A 12,315-nucleotide genomic window follows, 5' to 3' on the forward strand; every position below is an offset into this window, starting at 1 on the left:
TATAAAAAAATATAGCAATAAAATAAAATAAAAATCCGTAAGAAAAGCATCAGCAACAGTAGGAAGCTGGAAAGAAAGAAACAAGATCCACCTCGAACCCCTCTCCAACCCTCCCTCCCTGTCCCTCCATCTCTCCTCTTCTCCCAATCTCTCCACTATCATCACCTTCACAACAGCACTGTCTTTCTCTGTTCTCTCCCTCTCTTTCCTTCGTGCTCTTTGCTCAAATCCATTTGGGTTGGGAGGAGAAAGGTTTCTTTGTATACGAGTTTTGTGTGTGTCTCTCTTTCTAGCCACCATCACTACCACCCTTATTGGCTTTCCTTACTATTGTTCTGCCGGAATTAGCTCAGAACTAAAGGAAGGGTCCAAGTAAAAGAAACTGTGAATTGGGTGTGAGAAAGAGCCAGATTTGAGGAGTAGTATGAGGGAGGAGGACTCGAATTGGTTCTCCAGATGGGAAGAAGAGCTCCCATCCCCTGAAGAGCTCATGCCCCTCTCCCAAACCCTAATCACCCCTGATCTTGCTTTGGCTTTTGATATCCGAAGCCCCAATAACATCAACAGTAACACCCCCACCCAACCACAAGCCCCACCCCAATCCCAGCCTCAACCCTCTCCTTCGAATCCTTTGCCCGCTTCGGCCACCACTCCTCCCCATCCCAACTCAGCGGAATTCGCTTCCGATTCCGCCGAGTTGGGATCTGGGCCCGGTGGCGAGGAGCCAGCCCGCACGCTTAAGCGGCCTCGGCTTGTATGGACGCCACAGCTGCACAAGCGCTTTGTTGACGCTGTGGCGCACTTGGGGATCAAGAATGCTGTGCCCAAGACCATAATGCAGCTGATGAGTGTGGATGGGCTAACTAGGGAGAACGTCGCCAGCCATTTGCAAAAGTACCGTCTTTATCTCAAGCGAATGCAGGGACTATCTGCCGGGAGCGGTGGAGCAGGTGGCGGGGGTGGCGCCGGTGGATTGGCTGCCACAGCTGACCCCGCCACTGACCATTTGTTCGCGAGCTCCCCCGTGCCGCCGCATTTTCTGCATCCTGGTCGACCCAATTCGGACTTCTTGCCATTTGTTCCGGTGGCTGCCTTGCAGCACCATCATCACCAGCAACAGCAGCAACAGATGGCGGTGGTCGCAGCGGCGGCAGCCCACCCGCAGCTGCAACAGCAGTATCACAGGCAGGTGGGGCATTTCGGGTCGCCACCAAGTGGGCAATTTGAACATCCATTTCTGAGTAGGCAGTCACAGCCGTTGCATAGGATGGGAACCCCAGTGCACAATTTAGTACCGGGGTATGTGGAGGACTTGGAATCGGCTAATGGGACAGGAGGGAGGAAGGTTCTTACTCTATTTCCAACTGGGGATGATTGAGTTTTGGTAATTGTTGATGCCGTCTTTAACGTCGAAGTTATCGTTTGATTCCGTTTCTGGGTCTTTGTGACATTGGTGTCTGGTGGTATTTATTAGATTTTTGTTTAGCTTAGACTCTTTGTTGTTATTATTGTGTTAGTTGGCCTTAGTTATACTGGTCGTAGTAAGTGGTATTGGGCTTCCATTGGAATCCGAAATTCTGGGTCCAATAATTTGGGTTAATTAAGCTTCTGTTGACAGCTGGATGTCTTTCATCACCCTTTGTGAGGTTAACCTTGGGGGATCGGTTCAGTCATGGCGTCCCTCAGTTCTGTGGACTGCTAAGTGTATAATTACATTATTTTAGTGGTTTTATATGTCTTCTTTGAGCTTCTGGTGACGGATATCGATCATGATGTCACTCTGGGCGGCAATTATGTTTCTAAGCTCCTCTATGACAGCAACTATTATGGTGCCATGCTAAGGATTTATTTGGGATGTCTTAGATATATCCCATGATAGTCTGGGAATCGGCTGGTTTTCTACCTCTCATGGTCTCCTCACTGGTGAAAGGTTCTTATTTCCAAGGTATGCAGAGCTGAAGCATTCAATTGACGAACCATTGAGATTGAGGTGAGGATAAATAATGCTGGAAAGTGCTGAAATGTCTCTCTAGAAATCTCAAAATGGGGTTTAAGGTACCGAGTTTCTAAGCAATATGCAGGAATCTCGTGTATGTAAGACCGACCTCATGTTAATTGGCCTAATTTCATGTAGAGTTGTACTTTTTCGTACATTGTGTGACTCTGTAGAAGACTTAAAACCCCTGATGCAAGGAGGCCTCTTAAAAAAGTCTGATGGTTATTACATTGTTGGTTCTATTTAATGCTCCAAGAATATTAAATAACTTAGTTCTCTGATATTTATTTTTTTTGGTTAATTTTTCTGCATCACTTCCAATATTTCAATTCTGACATAAGTTGTTTTAGATTTCCCGGATAGATTAGAATTTTCCTCCATTGTCAGTTTGGGATGCACAGTTTTCCAGTTACAATTCCTACATATGAAACATCCATTCTGTTTGAAATGAGTCTGCATTTTGCTTCCGTAGTCCAAGTTTATCGACTCATCATGTATTAAAAAATATAACAGGAGAAAGGTTTTCTTTCAGTTCCCGGGATGAATTTACATTTATTTGGAGTGTGATAAAGTCCAAATTGTTTGCACTTTCTATATGTGATGGGTTTTAATTTGTTCTGCATCTGATTATAACATGCTTCAGTTTTTCTCTCAATACTCCAGCAGGAATTTGGCCTGAAGTTGCATTATGGTCTATTGTTTTCCAAGTAAATGTAAGGAAATTACAGAACACCTCCAAGCATTCATGGCAGGTTGCAGTTGAAATGATTGTTGTGATGTTTGAAGTCTCACAATTCTTTTCCTATTACTTCTGCAAAGCATATACTTGATCATATTTTCTGCTTCAACCTCCTTGGATTCATAAATCAAGCATTTGGAAGTTGGTTGATCTGTCTAATTCATTATTATCCTACCACATGGAGGGATGATTTGCCTTTCTACATAAAAGGGTTGACTGCAAAATTCCTACTGATTGACTTTATCCTAATGATTGGATACCAACATATAGAGGGAGATAAGAGAAATAATAGTTATAGTCGTGAGTGGGCAAGCGCAGTGCAATAACTTTTCCAAATGGCTGTATAGCATTTGCGCACTCACGACAATATGCAAGATATAATCTTCCCGGTAGTTGTCAGACATTTTTCCGCATTCTTTCAAGCAGCAGATGCCAGCATATATCACAATCATACTCTACTAGCTTGGCAATCTGAAGTCGGCAATACTACTAAACTTGTTTGCTTTGAAATGACTGTTGGTGCTTTTCATATACAGTAGCCTTGGCTTGTGTGACAAATATATTCTCTCGATTTGTAACGAACCCAATAAATGAGTTGTATCAAAACGTCAATTTATAAGTGAGAGTTCCTACCTTTTCGCAATTTCCTATATTTCATGTTTTTCTGGAAAGCAAATTATGTGTTGTGAAGCAAAAGTCCTGGTGTTGAACTCAAATAAGAAGTAAAAGGCATCCATTTGAACCCAATAATAGATAACAGACAGGAGTTGGGACTTTTACATTTGTAATGATGCTTATTTTGGCATGTCTCCGCTTTTAGCACGCATGCCTCACATGCGCCCCATCAAAGTTGCGGCATTTTTCTTTTCTTTTCTTATATTTCTTTTATTGAAGTGAGCCTTTTCATCTCTTCTACTTCAAGGCTCTGGTCTGGAGCGCACATACAATTAATTTGCATGCAAGCTGGTGGAAGACACCCTGGGGATCTCACCTAATAATTGTGCACTAAAGAACCAAGTACTATTTTATCTTTTTTCGTTTCGTGGCTTTCAGACTTCAAAAGGCTTGATTTTCATCTGACATCTGCAGTTCAGAGGATGAAATCTTTTTTCCCTTGTCACCAGCTCATCATTCATCCTCGTGACATTAGAAGGAAAGCACTAGTCCTGGCTATATTAATATCCCAAAAGAATTCTAATTAAAATTAATTATTTATAAAGTCCAAGAAACTCACCCCCATGTGACATTATTGCCTTCATTTTAGGAGTCGACAAACTCAAGATGCGACTGAATACAATATTTGTCACTTCCTAAGCATTATAGAGTGTTGGGCATAATTCGAACACAAGATTTGTCACTTCCTAAAGCAATGTCTCTCTCCCCAAGAAAGACAACAAAATAAAATAAGCAATATTAAAAGAAGAGCACCAAATGAAAAGCGTGGTTCCACTACAGAAGGATAATCGTTTTATAGTAAAACCATTACAACCCACTACCAATATTATAATCCAAAATTTTGAGAAAGAAAAGAAAAAGAAACAAGCTAGAAATTGCAAAAGAGTCTCAAAATCCATAAACCTAATTATAATGAGGTCTGCATGTGAATCAGCAGCAGCAGGGCAATCACCACATAATTGGTACTCAATGATTCTGTGCATATTCAAAGGTCAGTGGCTGCTGACAGAGTGGAGCCTGCAAAGTTTAAAAAAAAAAAAGTAAATCAGATTTGAAAGACATTGAACAATGGCATAATCACTTGTGCATGCATAGAAACTATGAAACACAGATACCCCCAACTTGGAAAGTAAATAAGGAGAAGAGCATGTGCCAGCCGGTCTAATCAGAATCCCTTCAAAGTAGCCTCCAACAAATCAAGAGAACTCCACTGTTTTCTATTCAGAATTGGTATCAATAAACCCAAACCGTTGTATTGTAAACACAGGTTTTGACAGCATTCTCAATATAAATAAAAAAGATGTAATTTCCCAAATATAATTTGTGAATCAGCAGAGAAAAAAAAAAAAAGGGCCAGTATTCAGTATTCTCACCATAAATGACAAGGCATGTGAGCACTAGTTAAACACTTTTACAATACGTAGTCGATTAACATGGTCTGCCAACCTTTTTTTAAGCAACCCACTTTTTATTAGTCCAAATGCACTAGCTATATCTATCTCTGTTTTTATTTGTGCGACACAAGACCATTTATATGAAAATTGCAAGGTAAGCACGATGATCATACCAAGGCAGAAGCTAATTGCAGATCACAAACACAATTTTGAAAATAACCTAAAAAAAAAGTGCACACACTCACCAACTATTTTCCACCAATTCTTGCCACTCGTAATCACATCAACACTCCGTATTAAATTACCAATGCATTTTGAGTTAAAAACAGATCATTTCAACAGCAAAGCCATGACATGATAACTGGAAATTTCCATAGAGAATAAGATCATGTATAACTCAACAGTCCGTACAAGATCCCCTTGTGGCAGTTATCAGAAAACCAGATAGACCCATAAACCTTTGGCCAGGATGAACGGAGCATCCGTACAATTGTGCACTATAACTAATGCATCCTCTTTATAGTCCTAAAATCATAATCAATAAGAATATCAAGGGACAGTGGTCTACCTGGAAAACAGCTTGTCTAAATGGCTCATATGACTGTGCATACATCATTACAGCATTCGGCCACTGCATCATGTATGCAGCATCTCCAGACGTCTGATTCGATCCCATGGCACAAAAAGGGCTCATAACGGGGTTCATTGGAGGCCTGTAGTTGAGTGTCCTTGGCATCTGACCCAACTGAGAAAAACCAGTATTGTACTGCACAAATGGATGTTGGCCCTTTTGCATATTGAAAGGCACTAAGTTATAGCTTTGATTGGCTGGAAGGTTCCTAACATACCTGCATCAGTACGAGAGAGCATTTCACAATAGAGGAATGCATGTTGGACAACAAAGATGGAAAGAAAGCACCAAAATAGATATCGTAAATGCTAGGATTGGACTCGAAGAAGACAACAGGAGACGTAACAAAACATCCTGTATATGGAGTGTACAAAATTAATTCCTTTTTCCAAACATCCCATAACCAAATCACTAACCCCCAAAATACAGGGAGGGGGGCCAACACGCTAGACAGAGAGGGCAAAAACTTGAAAATAAAATTCTAGAAAAGGCAGACTGAGTAAGGTCTGCATCCAGGCTAGTGCTGTAAAAGGTCTGCAGCAACAGTGTAACTCAGATGTACAACACTGCCAAAACAGCTAAGACAGCTATGTCCTTCCTACATAAACATTCATAATCTAAATGGCTTCATGATCGCAAACCCAATAGAAACAACAGGACCATACCTCTCATAACTACGATCATAGTCTGGATCAGTACGATCCTTTTCCCTATCTCTAAAAATGGCAACTCGAGAAGAAGAACCAGCATCCTTGACATAAGTGTTCTTTTCTTGATAAATCGTAGAGTTCCTGCTACCTTCAGTCTCATCCTTGCTCAAACAAATATTTTTTCCATCAGTTGGGATCTGAGAGAATGTATCATCTGAGTCAGGACTGCTAGGACACCTGAAGATGCGGGCCCGTGCCCTGTCATACTCCTCCTTCCTCTCTTCCACACTTCTAACAGGACTTCGTCTGTGCCCAACATCATTAGCTCCATTTGCAGATGCTCTGTTTGGCCTAAGCCTGATGGCAATTTTAATCTTCTCAGATTTATCATTTTCTGGCTCATTTGCAGGTATTTCAGATAAACAGATAGCAGGGTATCTGCTTTCTCCTATTTTCCTCACCAAAATTCGATTTCCCTGACCATCTAAGCCAATATCCTGAGCCATAGTTTGCAGGCCATAGTGTTGAGCAACACGATGTGCAGCGAGTCGAAGGTAGGAAGTAGGAAAATGTGGGAACTCAAATTGCTGCTGATCAGGAACGCTCAGAAACCTCTGGATATCGAGTTCCATTCGTAAAACTGAAACAGACAGATAGTGCAACAAACTTCATTTTTATAAAAAAAAAAAACTATAAAAAAAAGAAAAAGAAAAAGAAAATAAATTACCATGAAAATAACAATCAAGAGTCAACAAAAATCTCTTAAAGAGAACAACAAACAAGCTCGGCAGATATAACAAAATGCAGTAGAAGACTCAGCTAACTTAAAATCATGATTTATCCGTAGCCACTCATTCAAGAACATCTTCATTCTCGAGCAACATAGATTCATCACTCCACAAGTGAAATGATGGCCCGATCAGACTTATATCGAGGATCTATTTTTTCCTTGCCAAAATTAAATCCAAAGCTACATCAGAGCTGAAATTAAATAATTGCCACACCTATAGTCACAATATGTGAAGCACCGTCAAAGGAATATCGTGGCTTCAATCAGAATGTCAGAACTTAGAAAGTTAACTAAACAAGTCAGTAATACTCCAACATCTGCAGATTGAATCTACTTACAATATGTATCAGAACCGCCTATAGTTCTCTACTGGGATCTTAACAGCCAAGGACAAACTTCTAAAGCCATTTCTGCATAACCCATTGACTACTCAGTAACAGAAGGTATACCACAACAAGATTATCTATATATAATTTTCTTAATTCCAGATTCAGTTCATAAAATTTAGATATGTTTCAAGCTTGCTTAATTTTATGTGCTGGGATGAAGATAAATTGTTCTTTTTTAATTGTAGGATGAAGATGCATTTTGAACCATGCCAATACAAGGTTTACTTAATAAGTCAATTGTCAGAACAAAGTTTGGCCAAGGTGATGTGATGCATGGTCCAATGGCCCACCAATTTCTATCGTAACTTGACAAAGAAAATGAGTGACTAGGCCGGTAACAACTAGGTTCCACCAGGCTAGAACACCTGATCTTTCACATCCTACTAAGACTGGCAGAAATAAATTCTAAAATACAAGTTCCATATATTCGGAATTGGAATCAACTCCTTCAATTATATCACAGTTTAACAAAGGCTACAAAGCACAATGCATTTAAGAGATACTAGCAGCATTCATTTACTTTATAGATCATAAAAATTGATTGTATTAAATGTTTTTTTATAGGGATTGTATTAGATGTATGAGGCATGAATACAAATTAACATCTTATATTCATTATGCAGCAGTGAGTCTAGAACAAAATTACTCAATAGAAGTATAAAAGATAAGGTTAACCCAAAGCTCTACTGAAATGAGTCAACTGACCCTCATACACCACCCATTTCCTACATTGAGCATATACTTTCAAATCCCACAAACCAATTTTGCATAAAACCATAAACAAACAGATTGATAGTCTTATTCTCTATCGTTTTGCATTAGTTTTTTCCAGCTACAAAGCAAAAGGTAACCCCCAAATCAAACCCATATCAGAAAAAAATCACAAACCCAACAGAACTAGATCCAACTACCATCGACCCAAACCCTAAACCCAATCCTATCCAATCAAAACAACCAAGACCCATAAACCACAAGGCCAAAAGAATTGTAAAAATGATAATCAGAAACCCAAGAATTATAGAACACCCAGCCCCCATAAACGCCGGAACCAAATTCGGGTTTGCAAGATGAGATTTGGGACAGCGTAAAAAAAGTGCGATTTCAAATTAAAACAAAAGTACCGACCGGTGAGACGGTGACGAGGGTTATGGAGAGCCTCAACCAGGAAGGGGTCCACCATTGACTCCTTATCTTTGAGCCCAACAAGGCCACCACTGGTAGCAGAGGCGTCCATGGCCATGACGTCTCTCTGTCCAAAACCTCTCCAAAAAGATTCCTCTTCTCCTTCTTCAAGAGAAGAAGAAAGAAAAGGTTATTGCCTTCGAAGCATTCAGGAAGAGAGGAAGGAACCCTTTCCTTTCTTATCCCACCAACGAAGAGAGAAGGATGGAAGGCAAAGGACGAGATTTTTATGTGCCAAAATCTTCTTCTTCGTGGATGTGAAAACCCAAAAGACAAAAAGTAATCCAAATATTATCTTTTCTTTACTTTTTCGGGAGCCGCAGCTCTATCCTCCTTTTACATTATCCGTTTACGGTACGATTTGTTTCTCTACGGTTTTGCCTCGGAGGACTGTATCATGTAATATTGGACAATGTACGTATAACGTGGGATCCCCATATTGGACTCGTCATGGGTCCCATGTTCTGTAAGCGCATTCCTTAATGGACTTCCTTCCTTAATAAAGGAAATTCTATGAATTTATTCCGCCGTGAGGGTTGTAAGTAACATTCGGGATTAAGTTTTTTCATCATCTTTTTAAATTTAATTATCTTTCTCGCACTGTCAATTAATGCAAATGATTATTGTTAAAGCGTAAATTTGCATACTAACTAGAAGGAAAGAAATAATAATTCTCGATCCACAATAATGATTCAGGCTTCGATACGATACTCTTCACATTCATTCATGAAAGTAAATAATAAATAAGAAAATAAAAATAAATATAAAGAAATACAGAGATTTATGTAGTCCAGCATAAAAACATATGTCCATGAGTTGTTTGGGATAAAATCTACTATAATGGATGATTTTACAATCTTTTAATTCAATAGAAGAATTTATAAAAGATCATTTGAAGTCACTATGTGTGGTGAAGTTTGAGCCTATGGAACTTCTTTGGAGAGCCTCTTAAATTTGTGGAGATCTCCTTCTTATATAGAAATTTATTTCTTTGGAGTAATTGAGTCCAATTTATCTTATCACTTGTGAAGTATTTTCCTTTTAAAAATTCGAATCTCTTTTATTTTAAGAGTCTGAGTTACTTTCCCTTTATGAATGTCTTTCCTTATTTATTCTTAACCTTATTTCTTAACTTAATTTTTTGTTTTATTTAAAAATTAAATTATAGATTGTTGATTTCATCTCTACGGTTATAAAATTATTCATTATCATTTATTTGTAAGGAACTACTAGGGCCACCGAGAGGTATCCCGATAACTCCCACTGATAGGTATAAAATAAACTTTTTTATTTTGTACGGTTTCTTTCATGCATTTTTAAATCACTTTGATCATTTTTTAAATATAAAAATAATCACAAATTCATTAAAAAAACATTTCCTTAAATATTAAGTAAGAAAAAACTAAAATCGGTAGAATTTACTTGGAGAATGGGTCGGTACTCGGTAGCTTAAGTACTTTTCTTATTTATATTCTAATATTTTCGTAATACGTAAAGAGATGATGGTTAAGAGAATGATAAATAATATATATATATAATATACCTGGAACTATTAACATATATCAAATTAAATTTGGATTGGCCAAACATTCTAATGTTGCCAGAATGTATGTTTAGATTTCTTATCGGATGGGCCTATAACTTATTCCAGGAGGTCCAATGACCAAAACATAGTCAGACTACGAGTCAGAGCAAGGGGAAAGAGGCCCAGGGCCCACGAGGAGGAAAGTAGATGTAGAATGATGGGACGCCAACATTTTTGACATCTGCACGCGAGTAGTCATGGGGCGACACTGCTCATAAGGAGATATACAAAATGCAAATAGGGATCACAGTAAGGCCTTCTGTCCCTAACAGAGTGAATGACATGAACCCCTATCCCTGTCAGAGTGCACAACACAAACCCCTGTCCTTGATAGAACGCATAGAAGGTGGCTGCACCCATTAACTTGCCACAATGACGTTGTCCGGGAAGGCCTCGCCGCATTAAAGACAAGAAGATAGTATCTTGTATGAGGATTGCCTCGGTAGACAGTATAAAAGCCGAGCACCAGATTAGAATTATTTTCTTACGTACTCTCATATATAAAAATTATCTCTAAATAGCAGAGTATTAACTTAGACATAAGAGATATTTCATCAATCTCAAACCTCCACTTTCCTTATGTTGTAGGTGATTGTGCTCGATAATTGGTGTGTGAAACACATCATTAACAATTGCATTTGAATTGCTAAATTTGGGTATTTAAGATTTGGATTATTTGTTAGATATATTAAAATTTAGATTCGGAGTAGATTTTAACGTTTCAATTTACATTTTAAAAACAAAAAAGGAATTTGGGCCTTACGAGATTTTAACAAGCCCAACTACATTGATTCCATGCCCAATGGACCTCGTCTTGTAAAGTAAGAATGTTATGTAAGGCCTAGTTTAGTTTCACAAACATTTCAAAGCATCTCATTCCATCTAATCTCAACATCCAATCACCATTTAAACACAAACATTTTTTATTTTCAAATTTTAAACTTTTTCATTTAATCATTACCTACTCATTACAACTTTTCTAAATTTATAAATAAAATATAAAAATAATTCAACTTTTTCAAATCACAAAATAAAAAAAATATTATAATCTTCTTTTAACTTTATAATTTTTTTATTCAATTTTTTCTCTCTCATTTTTCAAAACTACATAAAAATTTTTTTTAATTCAAACCACTTTATAACTATTTACAAATTATTTTATTATTATTTACAGATTTTTCAACCCATCTGTATAACTATATAAACGAAGCCAGCTATGCCACAATGATACTACCGATCAGGTCGCATTGTATTGGACAACAGAACCACACCAGCTGGCCCGGCCCATGCCTTTGCATGCGACTCATGCGAGTACCATCAAGCCCATGGCCAAGCCGCCCTCATCATAGATCAAGCTTACACCATACAGTGAAAGGTCAATGCTAGACATTTTTTAAGCCCAAACCCATATTGATTTTTTTTTTTTGAAAGTAAACCCATATTGAATGCAAACACGTAAACTCATCCCTTTGATTTTCGAAAATATTAAAACGACCTTGCAAAGGAATTATAAAAAACTCACAAATAGGATATATATATATATATTTTGTACAAGTTTAAAAATTGTATATAAAAAATACTTAAAGCCAAAGCATGTGTTAATATCGTAATTCGTACATCTTTAGACTGGGTTCTAGCAACTTGGATCTTAGGTCTTTTACCTGCATACTTAAGCAAACACGGAGAGTAGGGGGCCTTAGTGGTGGCCTGTGAGTCTCCGATACTAAAGTCAATATATATTCTTAATAGTTTGTGCGTAAATTTAGAGGAATTAGAGAGAGTTCTTCATACTTGGAGATCTAATTTTATACGAGGTTTCTGATGGGGACAACTCATACCTGACTTTGAGGAGCCTATGTCATTTCCATTGTTCGTTTAATCAGAATTCTTTAATGAGATGTAGATTTTGAGGTGGCGTCATTAATGCTGTGTAAAGTCCTAGGAATAGCGCCATTAATGCGGCGTGACTCCCTGACTTACTTTGCCCTGTAGACGTTCCATGTTAAGCCCATCTATGCCTTTTGTCAGGGGATCAATGATTCTCCATATTTATTGTCCATTTGCCTGCGCAAGTTCTCGATGATAGGGTGTCATTAGAGTAATGTCAGGATGGCGAGTCCTATCTACCCTTGCCGTCTGCTTTCCCTATGCGTGTGTTGCTTTGTAGGTGAGTGTTATTCATGGGTCGAGCATTCGGCAGAGGCCCATTGACTCCTTTTAGTGGAGGGTTGTTGAGCTTGGTTGAACTCTTTAACTTACTTTCCTATGGGTCTCTCGTGGACCT

The 12,315-nt window shown here is 38.4% G+C and overlaps 2 protein-coding genes across 2 annotated transcripts; one reads left to right on the plus strand and one right to left on the minus strand.

Moving 5' to 3' along the window:
- On the plus strand, positions 1–2,264 carry LOC121267714 (transcription factor MYBC1-like). Its single transcript, XM_041171728.1, has one exon. It carries the CDS (start codon positions 425–427, stop codon positions 1,376–1,378), a length of 954 nt encoding a protein of 317 aa, XP_041027662.1. The 5' UTR covers positions 1–424; the 3' UTR covers positions 1,379–2,264.
- Positions 2,265–4,167: 1,903 nt separating this feature from the next.
- LOC121267715 (cAMP-regulated phosphoprotein 21-like) lies at positions 4,168–8,748 on the minus strand. The gene is made up of 4 exons (XM_041171729.1): positions 8,390–8,748; positions 6,101–6,725; positions 5,373–5,652; positions 4,168–4,427 (listed from the first exon to the last, which is right to left on the minus strand). Exons 1-4 carry the CDS (start codon positions 8,502–8,504, stop codon positions 4,377–4,379), a joined length of 1,071 nt encoding a protein of 356 aa, XP_041027663.1. The 5' UTR covers positions 8,505–8,748; the 3' UTR covers positions 4,168–4,376.
- Between the last annotated feature and the right edge of the window lie 3,567 nt (positions 8,749–12,315).

This window comes from Juglans microcarpa x Juglans regia, chromosome 5S (assembly GCF_004785595.1).
Source record: "Juglans microcarpa x Juglans regia isolate MS1-56 chromosome 5S, Jm3101_v1.0, whole genome shotgun sequence".
In the NCBI taxonomy this organism is placed as follows: Eukaryota; Viridiplantae; Streptophyta; class Magnoliopsida; order Fagales; family Juglandaceae; genus Juglans; species Juglans microcarpa x Juglans regia.